We start from the raw sequence: 17,328 nt of genomic DNA, 5'->3' as shown, positions 1-17,328 counted from the left end.
CGTATGTTTGCAGGCCCGTCCTGGGCATGACGTAGGGAATCACATCTTAATTCTGACCAAATGGCAGAATGAAGCCCTTTTTTTAAAAGCATGGACGTTAGCCACCCAAGTCCGTGTTCTATTTATAGCTGCCGGGGATCAGGGCTTCCAACGCCTTCACGGCCATCCCGCTCCAGCACTAGTGAGCGTGCATGCACAAGCACGCACACACACCCATGGCACCGCCCCCATATTGGATTTCAGCTGCCAGCAAGTCAGACTTTTTCCATTAGTTTGGTTTGGGATGATTCCTGAGCTATAGGCACGCTTCCTGGCCGACCGCCCACGGAACACCCGGACGCGGAATCGTTTCTCTCTCAAAAAAATAAAATAAAAATAAAAAAAAAACGATTCTATCTTCTCTTTGGTTTCCATAAAGTCTAGCAAAAAGGAGCCTACATTTCTGAGGGTGCTTCCATTCTTTTTTTTTTTTTTTGATATCCTAATACAAATATCAAAAATCTTTTCTCTAGTTGTAAAAGAATTTCCATACTCAGGATCGAAAGGTGCTAAAAACTCAGAGCAGCATCAAGCAGCTATCAACAGGCTCTCAAAACGCGCTAATTTTAAAAACCCAGACCTTGAGGAAGAACCAAGTGTCCTTTGACTGGCAATGAAGCAGGGAGCTGACACTTGGTAACTGGGAAAGGAATCCAGGCCTTTGCGCCATGAATTGCTCGAGAACATTTCAAAGCGTGACGTGTGCTTCTCCTGGCACGTCCGGCTGAAACTCAAGACTGAACGGTTAACTGCAAGTTTCACCCCTGGCATCGCAGTGTCCTCTCCGCACGTCTGTGCATGAAGTTCCCTCTTAAGAAACTGCACGTGTAGGGTGGGTCCTCCAGCTGGAGGAGGAAAACGAGACCTGTCGTCACTGAGGCCCCGGGAGAGGGACAGGCCCGAGACTGGGGAGGCGGCCGGCGCGGGGACAGCTCTGCACAGAAGCACGAGCAGCCCTGGGCAGCGGCCGGTGGCCAAAGCAGCAGCAGGTGTGCGACGCGGGCTTTGGGTGTGGCCAGTGGGCCACAGGGTCTGGGATCAGAACTCGAGGGACCACTTGGAAGTTCAGGGAGGAGGCCCGGCCGAGATCAGAGCTCCAAATTCAACAGGCAAAGCGAAGCCCTGACCTACACTGGGGGAGGGGTGCGGGGCGGGAGCTGTGGGACCTGGCAGAGGCCTGAAGGACCAGGGTGAAGGACCAGGGGGAGAGCCAGAGGACCCGGCTGGCCCTCTGCAGCTCGCAGGGCGGGGGCGGGGGGGCTGTTAGCTTGTTGGGTCCAGGCAAGAGACCGACACCGGACTCAGCTGGCCTGGCTCCCCCCCAGCAGCAGCAGGCACCTGGGAGCAGGGCCTGCGCAGGGAAGGAGCGCAGGGAAGACACAGGCGGGGGCACCGGGGGCTCAGCAGGTTAGCGTCTGCCTTGGGCCCAGGGTGTGACGTCGGTTTCCAGTCCCACGTCGGGCTCCCTACTCTTCAGGGAGCCTGCTTCCCCCTTTGCCTGTGTCTCTGCCTCTCCCTGGGTCTCTCAGGAATAAATACATAAAATTTCTTTTTTTTTTAAGATTTATTATTTATTCATGGTAGACATAAAGAGAGAGAGAGAGGCTGCCTATGGGGGATCCCGCGGTGCCAGGAATAGTCCAGACATCTGGTAGATCCAGTCAGCCTCCCAGCGGGTCGGGAGAGCACGGATGAACTCCTGAGAGACTGGGAAGTGAGCACGGCCTCCGGAGTCAGGCTAGACCTGGAACGCCGTGTCTTAGCTGCAGGACTTGGCTCGTTCTCTCACTTCTCTGAACAACAGGCTCTTCGCCTCTAGACGGGATTCACGCAGCTCCCAGCAAGTGGAAAATTCGATGAGATGATGGACATGAAGGGATGAGCACAGCACACGGCACCCAAGAAGCATCTCATAAAGGTCCTATTACTGTCATTGTCGTAGAGGTTTATAGCTTCCAGATGAATCCACGGTACCTTTCAAGGTGCACCAGCTACTCAGCTGCACTTGGCTGGTGTCCCCTGGGGTGTCCCCTGGGGCATCCCCCCACCGGCGTCACGGCCTCGGGAGGGCAGCGGTGGGACTCCCACTGGCCGCGGGACGCCAGCTGCAGCTGCCCCAGCCTCACAGCTGAGTCATGCTGAACTCCATCAACATTGATCCTTAACAGGCCGTGATCTCGGAGGCAAAGAAATCCCCACCATACTCAAGTTTCTTATCATTAATCTGAATTAACCCAGCTGGTGAGTAAGTACTTGGCACAGATCCCCCCCACCCCCAGCCGAATGGCTCGGTCCTCTGAGGAGTAGGTCCAAGGCTCGGTGACAACGGCATCCCTGAAGCCTCATCACCGACCTCTTGGGCCCAGGTGCTATCACGAACTGTATGTCCAGAGTCCTTAACCCCACATCACGGTCTGCGGAGGCCCCAACAAACTACCCACGTAGGAAGGGAACTCTGCGTCAACGGACAGTGGTGTGGACTCTTGTCCTAGCAAGACAACTACCCCCCTGGGAGTCCTGAGAGCCTTTCTACTCAGATGGTTCCCAATCAACAAACAAAAACATGCAGGAGGACACTATAAGCTCATCTAGACAGAGGTCTTGCTGATGGCGCCTTCCATGTGAAAAAGCAAGAAGGTCGAGAGAAAATCAGATTATTTCTCTGGTCCTCCTGCGAGTCGAGGGAGAAAAGGTGAGAAGGAAGACGGGAAGAAGTCCTACCCTGATGCACCCTCCAAATGTCTTATAGTATCATATGCCAATTATACCTCAATAAAGCAGAAATTAAAAATAAAAAAGAAAGCAAGAAAGAAGAAAACTCATCCTAAACCACAGATTAAATCCAGGAACTTTTTTTTTTTTTTAATTAGGCTCTGCATCCAACGTGGGGCTGGAGCTCATGACCCTGAGCTCACAAGTCACATGCTCTCCTGCGCCAGCCAGGGGCCCCGAAACCCAGAACCCGACTTAGTCTCCCCGCCGCCTCGAGGCCCGGTGTGAGCCTCCATTTGCCGTACGGCCTGGCCTGCTGGTGCGACCGCCCGTACCGAGCGCGGAGTGAGTCATCGCGGTGGCTTGCAAAACACACTGAGCTGGGGCTGGGTGAACACTAAGCCGAAAGGGAAAAAAAAAAAAGATCACACACCACTTACTCATCAAAAGGGAGAGAAGCAGAAAAGAAAGGAAGGTGTGGAGTTTGGTTGGTGACGGGTCACTCAGCCCTTGCACGAGGCTGCCCCCCGCACCGGGGTCGGGGCCCAAGGGCTTGGCCACGCACGAAAATCACCGGGCGGCGGGAAGGTCCAGAGGGCAGAGCTGTAACCCTGGCCCCTCCAGCTTCCCGCCGTCTCAGGTCGACACGTCGGTCTCCTGGTGTCGTGTGAAGGAAAGTGTCCTACCGTCCGTTCCTTTGCCTTTTAAGACAAATGGAGGCTCAGAGTTAAGAAGGCCCAGAAAAAAACACAACTCCATGGCCCACTGTACAAATGTGCAGACACATATATTCTATTTATTTTTTCACAGATGCCGCAGAAACCAATTTTGGAATAAACATAACTATAAATCTAGATGCATAACATAACCAAGCCATAATAAGTATAATTTGGATGTGAAAATTAAAAAAAATCACACGAAGGCATCATTCACAGCCCCTGAAACTACGTTACAGGAAATTACGTTAGCAGTGAGCATCCCACTTAGAAAACAGAAAGCTAAAATACAAAAGGGTAGACTTTTACAGAATCAGGTCAATCTTGGCTATGAGGGTTTCTCGGTCCCGGCACTACCGTCGCTGGGGCTGAAGCAGTCTGCGCCGTGAGCAGCTGTCCTGCGCGGCCCGAGGCCCAGCGGTCTCCGTCACCCTCCACCCGCCGGCGCAGCGGGACCCTCTACATCACCGGCAACCACCAGGCCTCGCTAAGGGCCCGCAGGGGGCACACTGTCCAGCGCAGAACCGCTCTTCCATACAAAATTCAAACCCCACCGGTCACGACTACGCACTGTGACCAAGGACTCGGCTGCCGCCATAGCCGTGCTAGCTCTTCCCTTCTCGCGCCAGCACGTTTAAGCTACAAAATCTGTATTCAGGAGGAATAGAAAACAGGAGCAACCAACATACCACCACCTTACCTGAATTCCGGCTCTACAAAGTTCACTTATTTTTTTTTTAAGATTTTAGTTATTTATTCATGAGAGACCCAGAGAGAGAGGCAGAGACACAGGCAGAGGGAGAAGCAGGCTCCATGCAGGGACCCCGACTCGGGACTCGATCCCGGGACCCCCGGGTCATGCCCTGGGGCAAAGGCAGATGCTCCACCCCTGAGCCCCAGGGCGACCCTACAGGGTTCACTTAAATGCAAACCCTTAATGGTCTAGGAGAGATCCCCCGGCAGGAGGAGGGCCAATGTCCAAAATCGTGGTCTCTTACAATTTTACCTCTTGCGGTCAACCTAAAGCTGCTCTAAAAAAAAAAAAAAAAAAAAAAAGTCTCTAGACAAGAAGAGTTGGCCCCACGCTTAGGGAGACGGCAGGCCCGCACCCCTGGACAGCCCGGGCCGCTCAGGGCGCAGAAGCCCCGGCGACGCCCGTGCCCAGCGGGGCTCCCGATGCGCACCCGCAGCCCGCAGAGGACCCCGCAGCACACCCGCCTTCTCACAGCAGCACCCCGCGGGCCTGGGGCCGGGCAGGGGTGTGCCGAAGCCCAGGAAACCGATTTCGGAAAGTCGGCGTGACCTCTGTCCCCAGAGGGCGGACCCCCAGGAACCTACAGGCCGCGGCACAGACGGGGGGGTCAGACACGCTCCCCCACCGCAGGCCCCAAGGCTCTCGCGGCCCCACGGCTGGGGCCCCGCGGCAGAAAACGGCCAGGCTGCGCTTCTGCTTTGCTTCCGGAGAGCTGGACACCTGCTCTCGTCGCGGCAAAAAGCGCAGGACTCCTGACTTTGGCTCAGGTCGTGATCTCAGGGTCGCGAGACAGAGCCCCGCGAGACAGAGCCCAACACGGCCATAGGTGCACACGTGTGCACACGCGCGTTACACCCGAGTCCTGCTTGACGCCGTCGTTGGGTGGTTTAGGCCTTGGGTCAAGTTACCCAGCTCTCCTGCCTCGGGGGAGAAGGAAGGTACCTGCTGTCACAGAGACACCAGGCGAGGCAGGACAAAGCGACCGTGCCCGCCCTCGGAGCTCCCGGAGGTTTTGCAATTTCAGAGGCACATTTTCCTAACGCTGCGCACGGGCCACCGAGGGAGCCCCACCTACAACTATTTTTGCCCCCTGTTTTCACTTTTAGGGCTGACGACTGGTGCTTTAATGTTTTATGATGGTAAAATACGGGAACATAAGAACTGTGGTGAAAAGCCAGATGCACGGGTTCCCCCCCCACCGCCCCCCGCACCAGGAGGCCCGCCTCGCCCGCTTAGTGCCCAAGACACCGGACGGCAACATCGGGTCACGCAGCCGGAGCTCGCTCCATCTGCTGCTCTCCCCTGCTGGACTCTGGCCACCGGCAGGACGTTCCACCTGTTTTGCGTGTACGTTATTTGTATTCCACCGACATTTAGCAAAGGGACGCACCAGGCTCAATGCTCCGCAAACATGACTTTCGCACCCAACGTGACCCGACGGGCCTGCCCAAGGGCAGGAAGGAAACCGTCACAGCCAAGAAGCGACGGCACCCGGGCAAACAGCCGAGCTCCGGGGGCTTCTCGGGGTCTGGGAACCAGCGGCAGGACGGTGCACGGCAGGCTTCCCGGCCTTGCACCCACGGGAATGCCCAACCGTGAAAATCCCAAGGCTCCGGGAGGGGAGCGCGGCGGGCAGGGCGGAGGCGGGCGCCGGCCCGAGGGCGGGGGCGCCAGGAGGCGGGAGGCTGCTTTCCCGACCTCATCTTCATCTTCTTGGAAAACTGGCAGCAGCTCAGACATACATGTCCGCTGGAGGCCACGGGTGGCTCCCTGCCCTGCCCAGCGCGTGCCTGCCCCCCGCCGGGGCCACCGGCGAAGCCCAACACGGCCATAGGTGCACACGTGTGCACATGCGCGTTACACGGAGGCCTGCGCAGCGGGCGTGCCCATGACATGCAAGCACTGGTGCACCCGTGTGCACAGGCCCAGCCCCTCTCTATGATGCAGTTCGGCCAGACACCTCTGGCACTCGGGCCCACAGCTCACCCGCTGGCGGCCCCAACACCCCGTCGCACGCTCTACACGTTCTTGGTGCAGAAAACAAGAGCATTTTTTGTAAAAAGAAAGAAAAGAAAGAGAAAGAAAGAAAGAAAGAAAGAAAGAAAGAAAGAAAGAAAGAAAGAAAGAAAGAAAGAAAGAAAGAAAGAAAGAAAGAAAGAAAGAAAGAAAGAAGGAGGGAGGGAAAGAAAGAGAAAAAGAAAAAGAAAAAGAAAGAAAAAGAAAAAGACCCAGGAGGTATAAAGAAAAAAAATTTTTTGTACGTGGCAAAACCGTTTGCTGCAGAAGCCGGGGGCGAGGAGGACACGGCGCCTTGGGGACGCAGGAAGCCCCGCGCTCGGGTTCTAGCTCCACGAGGGAAGGGGCACCCGGGGGAGCCAGGGTGCGGCGGGCGGCGTAGAGGCCGGGCCCTGGGGAGTTACCGGGCCCACGAGCAGCCCTCGTCACAGGACCGGGCTCCCTTCGCCCGTCCCCGCGCCCACGGGCCATTGTGTCGTCAAAGCAGGGGACCAGGAGCCCCTGCCCGGGGAGGACCACTGGGGCAGCCGCAGCCCCGGGGCCTGGGCTCCGCACACAGGCACCCCAGCACCAGCGTCCCGCCCGCATCCAGGGTCCCACGGCCCCCGAGGCTCCCCGGGGGCACCTGCCTGGGGGCTGCTCCTCCGCCTCTCCCTCCCCGGGGATAGACCCTCACCGCCCAGCCCGGGGCTGCAGCGAGCACCCTCTCCTCGGCTCCGCCCAGACACATGCCCCTCCACCCAGGCCTGCGGAGATGCCGGGGTGGCGGGAACACCCCGGGGCGCCCCTCGGCGTGCCCAGGGGGCTCAGCTCACATCATCAGGGCACACGCGGCGGGGGCATGAGCAGGTGCAGACCTGTAGCAATGACAACGGTCTGCACTCCAGAAGGCGCGGTGTTAATTGTCGCCTAGCCCTTGTTCAAAGTCCGGGGAGGGATTCCATGGGGCTGGGAAGTAAGCTTTGGAGTAAACACACACCGAGCCCTGGAGGCCACCTACGTCCCTACAGTTAGGGCCACTGCCACCAAGTAACTGCTGGGCAGGCTTCCCACTCCAGGATTCTCACAGCACAGGAGGATGAGAATTACAAGAAAATCCCATAAACAGTTCCCCAAACCTGGCCAGTGGCCGGGCCTCCTGGGCGCACTCTGACCCCTAAATGAGCATCAGCACGCACACAGGGATCTTGTGAGGGCCCCACAGGAGTCCCCAGCCGCTGCTCGTGATCACCTGAGACCGTCCCTGTGCACTGCGCTCTGAGGAGACCCCGACGGGGGACACAGGTCCAGCACCCCGCCGTAACGTCCTTTGTGAAGCAGCGCACGTCATTAAGACTCTAACTAGAAGTCACAAGATCCCTGCCGTCAGGGACACATCCTGACCGGGCGCCTCGGCTGTGCCTGCTGTACGTAAGCTGTGCGGACGCCTCTCATAAAACTTTCACTGCCAAGTCATCTAAGATGTGCAAATTCTTTGATCAAATCTCTCCACTCCCAAGAAACTTCATCCTCAAGAAGGAACCAGACGAGCACACAATGATGTGGGCATACGAACGTTCGTGGGTGGTTTTCCACAAAAGCAAACAGCTACAGACAACCGAGAGTGGTCCTATAAATGATGATACATGCCCAGGAGGAATGGGAATGTTCACTCTTAGACCCGGACACCTAGGACTCCACCTTGGGCTGCAGGCTCTAGAGTGTGCCCTGCACGTCACAAGGACCGGGGCCGGGGGGGAGGAGGGCAGTAAATAAACAGAAGTTCCTTAAAGAAGGAATCATCGTCTTTGGTGGAAAATATTATTTTGAACATGAAGTCATGGCTGTTATTTGATATAAACTATTGCTTTACTATTAATACTTAGCAAAAATTTCCAAAAACAAGGGGTGCCTGGGTGGCTCTGTGGGTTAAGCATCTGACTCTTGGTTTGGGCTCAAATCATGATCCCACGGGCCATGAGATGCAGCCCCACAGAGTCTGCTCGTCCATCTCCCTCTGCTCCTCCTCCCGCATGCTTGCTCTTCTTTCTCTTGCTCTCTCTCATAATAAATAAAAATTTTAAAAAAGCTTCCAAAAATTCAAAAACTCTGTTCTAAAATTTTAGAGAAGAATTTCAAACAGAAACAACAGGCAAAGCATACAAAAAAACTGAGATTTTAGGAAAACATGTAAAGCAGAATAAGGAAATAAAAACACTTATAAGACCGACTTATAGGGAAGGAAAAGAGTCACACACACACACACACACACAACCACCAAACACATCTTTATGCAGATTATTTTGTGGCCAAGATGCATTATACTTTATTCCTCTGAAAACAGATCTTTAATCAATGAAGCTGTTTTCTTCATAACATACGCGGCATTGAAAAGTTTAAGGAACAATAGAGAAAATTCACAGTACTAATGATATGGTTTATATAATGAACTTAAATATTTAGTACTTTCAGTAAATTTAATGACCCACGCAACCCTATTCTTTCCTTAATCTGAATATCGCTGTCTGAGTGACAGGGAGGGGATTAAGAGGACACTTATCCTGATGAGCAGTGAGCAATGCAGTACAGTTGGGGATTCATCACACTGTAAACCCTAAAACTAATAACACTAGGTTACTTATGCTTCATTCAAAAAAGAGAAATAAGTAAATGCCACCATATGAATGGCGTTGGCAATGCCCGTAACGACTGTCCTGCCTTACGAAGCAGGCCTTCTCCCAACTGACCTTGATTAAAAAATAATCAAAGAACCACCGGGACTCAAGAAAGGTCTTTGACTTTGGTGTTACCGCCAATAAAACATACTGTGAAAATCTTGACTATAACCATATAATTTATTGATTTTGCTGAAACACGGGCAAGAGAAATAGATTTATGGAAAATATATTATGGACTACACATCCATTACTCATGCAAACATCACTGGCCTATCAAAGAACGTCCCGGCATGTGCAACTGTAATTATCTCCATTTCCCTTTGATAGTCTGCTGACTTTCAGCAATAAAAACCATAGCTTTACACATTTTTTTTTTTTACTGCGTCCTAATGAAGGTAGATGTGTCAAGGTAGGCAAAGACATTTTATTTACCAGTTTGTAGGTTTGATTTATAACTTTTAAGTATGCAGATATGAGATACAGGGTCTGCATTTGTAGTCTTGTCCCTGACTTTGAAAATGACACATGCGAGCTTCTTGACATTTAAAGCTTTTTGCGATCAACTCTTAAATGGAAAACATGATAGGTGTGCTTTTATAGAAACATAGATACAGAGGCATGGAAAGCACAAGTTCTAAAACATGGAAAGTAGTGCCAAGGCTGTTTTTGTCTCTTGCTTATGGCATTTTGTAAATTTAGTACAACATATTCTTTGTAGGATTAAAGAGAAAGGAGAAATGAATTTAAGAATGATACAGGGAACAGCACATGACCTTTGACATAGTAATGTCGATTACCGGCCCCAGAGTAAACCTATGTGCGTCAGATGTCTTAGAGCACCAACATTCCTGATCCTAAACATATCCCCTTATACATAATTTAAATATCTATGAAGCGAGTAAAACCAAAATTTTATTAATGGTAGCTGCGCACATGAGCGGGTGGTCTACAGTAAATTTCTTTCAAAGAGAATTTTAACACCGAAAAAGTAGGCCTCTCGAACACACGCTCTGAAAGAGATGAGTCCACCTCTCTCCATAATGTATATCATCATCAGTGGGCACTAGTCACGTGCTATTAACGGACAAAAAATAAAGGAGAGAGAGAGAGATTTAAAACAATTAAGGAATTCTTTGTGGACTCAATGTGGGGCCATGTACAAAAGCTTACATTCTACTCCAACAGCCCCCAAACCTTTTATCTTCACCTCTCAAGGTCCAGCAAGTCGTAAAGACAAGCAAGACTACCCCAAAGTGCAAAATTTCAACCTTGCCTACCTTTTCTTTGCTAATAACTCACTTAAAAAAAAATTCACATATAAAATGCCATTACACAGAGAAGCTTTTAATCCTGAAGAACAGATACCGACGCTCGGGTGAAAGCAGAGGCATTGCATGGACGGCCCCGCGGTGTCACCCCCCTCGCTCGGGCTGTGGCTCTGACACCCAATGCCAGCACCTGCCCCTTGATTGGCAGAGTCAGGCGATCGGAGGTCACGTGACAGGAGATGCTACATTTAAACTGAGGCTCAGGTTTCCTCCGTCACCCCCGGCGGGCACATTCTCCAAAAAAGCCCATCGCCAGGCAGTAAGATGTTTTAATCAAGGCCATGCTCTTGGAGGAACGTTCGGCTCCGCTGCCGGTGATCGCGCCGCAGGTACTAAGACGCTAGCAACGAAAACACAACCGATGTGGAAAAACTCCGGGAAAGCTGCCAGGATCTTGAGGGAAAGGAGACGCCGTCAGATGACCCCAAACAGAAAGCCCACGATCAGGGATGGCTAGCTCTGGGGGACAAATGAGTCCTAATAAACACATCCCGAAAGGCGAGTTTCCCAAGCGTCTTATTAGACCCGTTGTCCTACCATGGTCATGAGGTCGGGCCGGCAGCTCTAGAAACCACATTTCACAAGGCAATAGAAGCTATGTCTTTCTTAAGTATAAAAAGCAAACCAGAGAAACAATTAACAGCAGGGTTAATATTTTCCTACTGGGTTTCAAAGTCTCTGGAGCGTAGATGTTTCCCCAAACTCCCACACAGCTTAGCTCAAAAATCATTTACGAACTACCTACTAGCTTCAAAGAGCCCAGAAACAATGATAAAAGCATAAGGCAAAGGACACCAACGGGACAGAGAAGAATGGCAGTGAAGACTACAGAGGATCTGCACGCGGGTGTGCATTCGAATCCCGACGACCACTCTGACTGGGTGATGCTGGGCCACTTACTTCACCTCTCTGCGTCTCACTTTCTTCATCCATGGGGACTTAACCCAAGAGCCGTGAAATGAATTAAAGTTGCTACTGAACGCCCGGTACTCAGGAACATGCCTGGCACGTAGAGCCCCCAATAAACATGAGCTATTTTGATTGCTGACCTCGAAGAATTGTGAAATGCTTCACAATCAAGAAAAAAAAAATATCATAGGCATCACCCCTCCCACCATGAAACGATCTGTACTTGAGGAGAAAATGAAGGCTGTACCAGGAGAGAGTCCCATCCATCCTGGAAGACCTCTCCGTGCAAATGAGGTGATAAAACTTACACATGGGATAGTTACGGTCCCAGGACTCTGTTTACTCATTTGGGGAGGGCAGGGGACATCCAACCAGGATAAAATCCTAACCAGACCAGGATAGAAAGAGGAGGAGCCACGTTCAGAGGGAAGGAGGAGAGGTAGGGGTCACGGTCAACCGGAGCCACCAGCTCTGGTCTCAACAGGCAGCTACCAGGGAGGGCACCCGATGCGCAGAGGGGACGGCACAGAAGCCTGGGGGTTCCCCGGAGAAGAAGTCACGAGAGAAAAGGAGTGAAGAGATGTCAGATCAGAGGGCCTGGAAAATCCAACTGAGGAATGTGAGCCTGATTTTACTAGCGATACGGACATGCTCCAGACAAAATTCTGGAAAGGCAAAATCTGCCAGAAGGCTACAGGTCGAAAGGGAGAGAAACATACGTGCAATGTAGCACAAGGGATGATTTGGGGCCCAGCTCTGAGGCCACGGCCTCCCTCACCACTGAACCCTGGGGTTCCATCCTCTCACTCTGAGCCACTACCCACCTGCCACGTGCCAACCGCTCTGGAAATCTCTCAAATTCTAAGAGTCACGCAAGGTGGACACCCCTGTGCCCACAGAAAGAAAGCCCAGCAAGGTCAGAAAACCCAAGATCCCACAGGCGAGGGGGGTGGGTAGCCGGGTTTCCAAAAGCCACATCTTCTCTACTTTTAAGGATGAGGCACTTTTCATTCCAGCAGGGGCACTTTGGGGTGGGGAGGTATGGCCGAGCGAACGTGGAGTCACCGGTTGCTCGTTCCTGAATGTTCCCCGCAGGTGGCTTGAAAAGCTCGTGCCGCAGTTACCCTGCATGCCAACCTTGAAACCCACTGATAAGGCATCCTTAACAGAGAGCAGTAGGGTTAAGAGCCCACTTAATCATGATGAGCACTAACACAAAGGAGTGTTGAATCATATCGTATGCCTGACACTAACAACACTGTACCTTAACTTCAATAAAAAAAATCTTAAAAATTAAAAAAAAAAAAAGAAGCGTCCCATTTCCTGCCAGTTTCAACAGAAGAGCACGTTCAAGGGTCTTGTCCTTCAAGGTGACCCCATGGAAAGCCAGCAGAGCTGGAAAAGCAAACATGGCTCTCTCCTGCCACCACCCTGGTTAGAGACCGAGGGCCCCGCCTCCCACGCGGGGCTGTGCCTGATGTGAGAGGTGAGGACAGCAGGGAGCAGCCCTTGCCTGCCAGGCCACGGAGATCAGGGCTCCCTGCCCACAACAACTGGCCTGCTTGCAGCTGCTCCGGGGCGGGGTGGGGTGGGGGCGGGAGGGGGGCTGTGCTGTCCCCAAATTGGCAGGGGCCGAAAAATGAGTATTTGACAATAGGAATCTTTATAGAGTGTGCAGAAAAGGCGAGACACTCGAACTCCCCTGGGAGAAAAGAAGATACCAGCAAATGGTCTGATTGTGTTTGACAGTTGTCCAAGGGATCACTTTCAGGATCTGATGGAACAAGGAAGTCCTCCTCGGCACGTCCCTCCTGCCCTCGAGAGAGGATTTGGGGAGAAGGGAAGGAGCTCCCAAAAGTAACAGTCTTAAATCTTTTTGTTTGTTTGTTTTTAGAACAAGACAATACCTATCACCAAGATCTAAAACGAAACAGAAATACTATGAAAAGAGGAGAAAATTGGGCTCAAAGAACCCTTTCCAGCTTTAAAAGCTATTTGAACTCCTCATTAACAACCAAAACCAAGACACTTTCGCAAATGGAGGGGAAGCAAGGAAGGTGATTCCACTTAACATCCTGAGCGTGAACCAGGTCGTTAAGAAACAGGCGCAGCTGGCATGTCTTCAGGAGCAAGTCCAGTCTTAAGAGCGTTATGACCTGCTTTCTATATTTGTATTTGTGATCGTACTGGTGTACGTTTTGCATATTCTGAAAACTCGAAGCATTCATGTAAGTTCCATTAATCATCCTCAAAAGGGCTTTTGTCTGAACAGCCAGTAGGCCACACCGATTCCTAAAATAGAAGACAGAAAAGTCCAGCTCATTTATGTGATCAACGGGTGCTTACCGGCCCCTCTAGCACCCTAGGTGCTGTGCTTGGGCATCCACTTCAAAATATCAACAAGTTTGCAAAACAGTCTTGCCACTTGGTTGAGCCTTTTCTGTTTGCTTAAAAAAAAAAAAAAATCGCTTCCGGTTATGGACCTACCTCAACTTAGTTTCCACCTAAGTAAACTTTTTAACAACCTACCTCCTAATGCCGAAAACACAAGTGTTCCCAGAAGCGTGCACACAACTTAATTGAGAGCAGCCATAAAAATGTAAGGTCATGAAGGAACTGCAACTCTAGTTGGGGGGGGGGGGGCCTCAGCCTCTGCTCTGCAGTCCCGGGGAACGTCTGGAAGTCAACGGGCACGGGCGGATGGAACAAGCCGCCCAAGCATCTCAGTGGCCAGCGGTAAAAGGCCTGGTGCTATTTAGGGCAGGCAAGCGCAGGCAAGAACGCGGCCCTTCCAGCACGCACAGGAATTAATGCCACGAGCCAGGCTCGGTGGGCTAGCTCAGGGTCCTCGACTGGGAGTGATTTTGCTCCCCGTGGCTCATTTGGCAACGTCCGCACACATTTCAGTTGTCACAAGTTGGGGGCGCTACTCGCACCGAGTGGGTGGGGGCCAGGGAAGGTGCTCAACATCCTACGGGGCACAGGACGGCCTCCCAACACCAAAGAATGAACTGGCCCAAAATGTCAATGGCACCCAGTTTGAGAAACCCTGGCCTGGCTCTAAACAGCAGCTGCTACTCAGAGGTAGCTCCCACTTTGTTATTATCTGGCTATAGTCACCAGAAAGCTAATCATGCAACATCTTGTTCACTTTTTTTTTTTTTTATGCTCCAGTTGCCAGTGTTAGCTTCAAACTGTTGCCCAACAAGCAACAAGTCATTATGCCTAAATCAGGACGGAAAAAGTGAGCAAAGACACCGGTTACCAGGACATGACTTGGGGCTGAATCCCCATAGTTTTGTGGTCCTTGGAAACCTAGCACTGGCCCCCTGGCTGTGGCTACTCCCACATGATTGACCTCACTGGGATAATTTATGAAACCTTAACAAAAGGACGGTCTGTTACAAGACATCAACAGAGGGAGACGGGATCTTTGTTAGGAGTTGGTCTCCGATTAAAACAGCACCGTGCGGCCTCTCCGCCCTTAGAGCCTCCCACTCAAAGTGATCACAGTCAGGGATGGAACTTGGAAGGTTGATTAGAAACATTAGGATGCAAATACCCCACAAGATGAAAAGTATGACTTTAAAGAAATGAACATCCTCCCACCCAAAAAAAAAAAAAAAACCTCAAGTCGCCAGCAAGAGAGAAAAAAGACTCCGGATTCTATAAAAGAAAAAAAAGCTCAAGGTTGGGCAAGTGACTTAACATCTTTAGGTTAAGAGTCAAGCATCTAGGAAATAGGGGAGGGGGTGAGGGTCACCAAAGGCCGACTTCAATATCATATACCGATCACGGAAATGAAGCACCGCGCCTCCTTACCCCGAGCTAAGGAGCTAAGATCCCGCGTCCCCAAGAAGAGGAGGGAATTTCAAGGAGAGGAGGGGAGGGCAGGTGGTGGCTGAGCACACTCCCCTACAGTTTTCCCCACTTGCACTAGAGGGCAGAGCTCGCCCCAAGGTGGGGGCCCTCCCCTTCCTGCCCCCCCAGGCCCACGGGGGGGGCGGGGGGGGGGGCGGCCTGGAAACCCCAACTAACTGGACACAAATCCTGTGTCTCAAGAGCTTTCCCAAGGGTCCCATGACACAGAACTAAAAAAAGTGAAAAAAAGAAAATTAAACGAATTAGGAGAGCCTAGGTCTTCTTCCAGAGGAAAGCAATTAAAACACAGCCCACTGGTCCCGCATGCTTGGTTAACCTGCAACTCCTATAAAAAGTTTTGGTTGCTTTCTCCCCTTGATGACGACAAAGGTCTATGGAGCAAAACGATAATAATATAATAATAATAATAATAATAATAATAATAATAATAATAATAATAGAAAAATAACAAGGAAGGCAGGCTCAACCACAGATTTCTTGAAAACATAGCAGTCCATGGAGGACGGATTCCTTTCCAGCCTGCCTGTGGCCGCAAGTGTGGGTGTCACAGAGGAGATGCCCCTTTGAGAAAGGGGGGACGTTGCTAGGACTCAAGACTGTACCACTCTGGCCACTAAAACCAGGGGTCTGAGCGCAGTAAGGGAGCGTCGGGCAGGTGAGCCAGGCTGCAGGTAGCACATCCACTCGAGCCTGATAACGCGAGCTGGGGCGCGGGCCAGGCCAGCCCCCTCCACGCACTTGGCCGGAACCTTCCCCAAAACTGTGCCTGGGCTCCCGAGCCCTCCCCTGGGCTTTCAACGAAAGTCACACCAGGCGCCCCTGAGTCAACCAAGTTCGCTCTGGGCCACTTCAGGCCTCGAGCGTAAACAGAATTCATTAAATAAACACAAGCGAGAAAGGGAAGGGGGCCGGGAGAGCAGTGGGACCGGGTCCCGGAGGGTGGGGGCGGGGGCCTCAGGTCCCCGGGGAGGGGAGGGGAGGGGAGGGGAGGGGGTCCCGACATTTAGGAAGCATCCGTTGGCCCCAAAGGGCACCGTCCGCGCGCTCCAGGCTGGAAACCCGCGGAGGGCACGAGGCCCGGGCGGCGACCCGGGGCGCACGGAGCCCGCCTGGGGGGTCGGCCCGCGCCCCGCCCGCAGGAAGCCGGCTCGTCCCGCAGAGGAAGCGCCGGGCCAGGGCTTCCCCGGGGAGGCACGTCCCCCCGCGCCCCCCGCGCCCCCCGCGCCCCCTCCGCGCCCCGGCGAAGGGGCGGCCCCCGGGCGAGCGCAGGGTCCCCGCGGGCCGGCGCGGCCGCACTCACCTCGGGGAAGAAGCTGTCCATTGTTCCGGGCGCTCCCGACCCGCGGGGCCGCGTCCCGCCCGCCGAAGCCCGCCCAGCGGCCGGCGCTCGGCCCCGGGCCCCCGAGCGGTCACGCCGCGCGCCCCAGGGCCCCGAGCCCGCGGGGCGCCCCCGCCGCCATTCGCCGCTGCCTCCTGCGTCCGCACCTTTTGTTCGCCCGAACCCGAGTCTCTAACTCCTCCGTCCCGGCCGCAGCCTTTGTCTCCCGGCCGCCAAGTGCCCTACTCCTGGGCGCAGCGCTCGCCGGCGGGGAGCGGCTCGGGACACATGCTTCCCGGGCCGGGGCGGGGGCCGGGGCCGGGGCCGGGGCGGGGGCTGGGGCTGCGGCGCCGGGGGTCTGGGGGCGCGCCCCGCGTCTGCGCTCCGGCCCGAGGCGCCCGCCGCCGGGACAGGGACCGGGGCCGCCAGGCGAGACGGAGCGGATCTCCCGGCGCGAGCGCGGCCGCCGCGAGGGTTCGGGCGCCTGGGCTCGGCGGGCTCTCCGCGGCTCCCAGCCCTGCAGAGCGCAGCGCTGGCCACGCCCCTCGCCACGCCCCTCGCCACGCCCCCTCGCCACGCCCACCAGGCCGCCGTCCCGGCTCGCCACGCCCCTCCAGGAGCGTTGACCACGCCCCTCGCCACGCCCACCCCCGGCCCTTCCCGGCTCAACCTCCTCGCCCCGCCCCTCCAGGAGCGCTGGCCCCGCCTTCGCTCCGCCCCTCGCCCCGCCCCACCCGGGGTCTAGTCCCGACCACCCAGCCGCCTTCCCAGCGCGTCCGCCTCGCCCCGCCCCTCCAGGAGCACTGGCCCCGCCCCCTCCCCGCCAAGCGGCCGCCCGCCCGGCTCGCCCCGCCCCCCGGAGCGCTGGCCCCGCCCCTCCAGGAGCGCAGCCCCGCAGGCCCCGCCCACTCCGCGCGGGGCCCCGCCCACTCCGCGCGGGGCCGACTCGGGCCGGGCGGCGGGAGGGGAAGGCGAGGCCCGCGCTGCACCCCCTCCG

At 54.3% G+C, this 17,328-nt stretch overlaps 1 protein-coding gene across 2 annotated transcripts in view; it reads right to left on the bottom strand.

The window, feature by feature from the left end:
- MYO10 (myosin X) overlaps nt 1-16,643 on the bottom strand; it is a 195,832-nt gene extending 179,189 nt beyond the window's left edge. The window contains exon 1 of one of the 2 annotated variants that reach the window (XM_077896391.1): nt 16,314-16,643. In XM_077896391.1, the coding sequence (XP_077752517.1) occupies nt 16,314-16,334 (21 nt within the window). In that variant the 5' untranslated portion in view covers nt 16,335-16,643. The remainder of the gene's footprint in view (nt 1-16,313) is intronic. The other variant, XM_077896393.1, reaches the window with a different exon arrangement.
- Between the last annotated feature and the right edge of the window lie 685 nt (nt 16,644-17,328).

The sequence above is a fragment of the Canis aureus genome, chromosome 4 (genome assembly GCF_053574225.1).
Source record: "Canis aureus isolate CA01 chromosome 4, VMU_Caureus_v.1.0, whole genome shotgun sequence".
NCBI classification, from domain to species: domain Eukaryota; kingdom Metazoa; phylum Chordata; class Mammalia; order Carnivora; family Canidae; genus Canis; species Canis aureus.
Note: the sequence above shows the minus strand (reverse complement) of the source record. Positions and strands in the feature narration are given on the sequence as shown.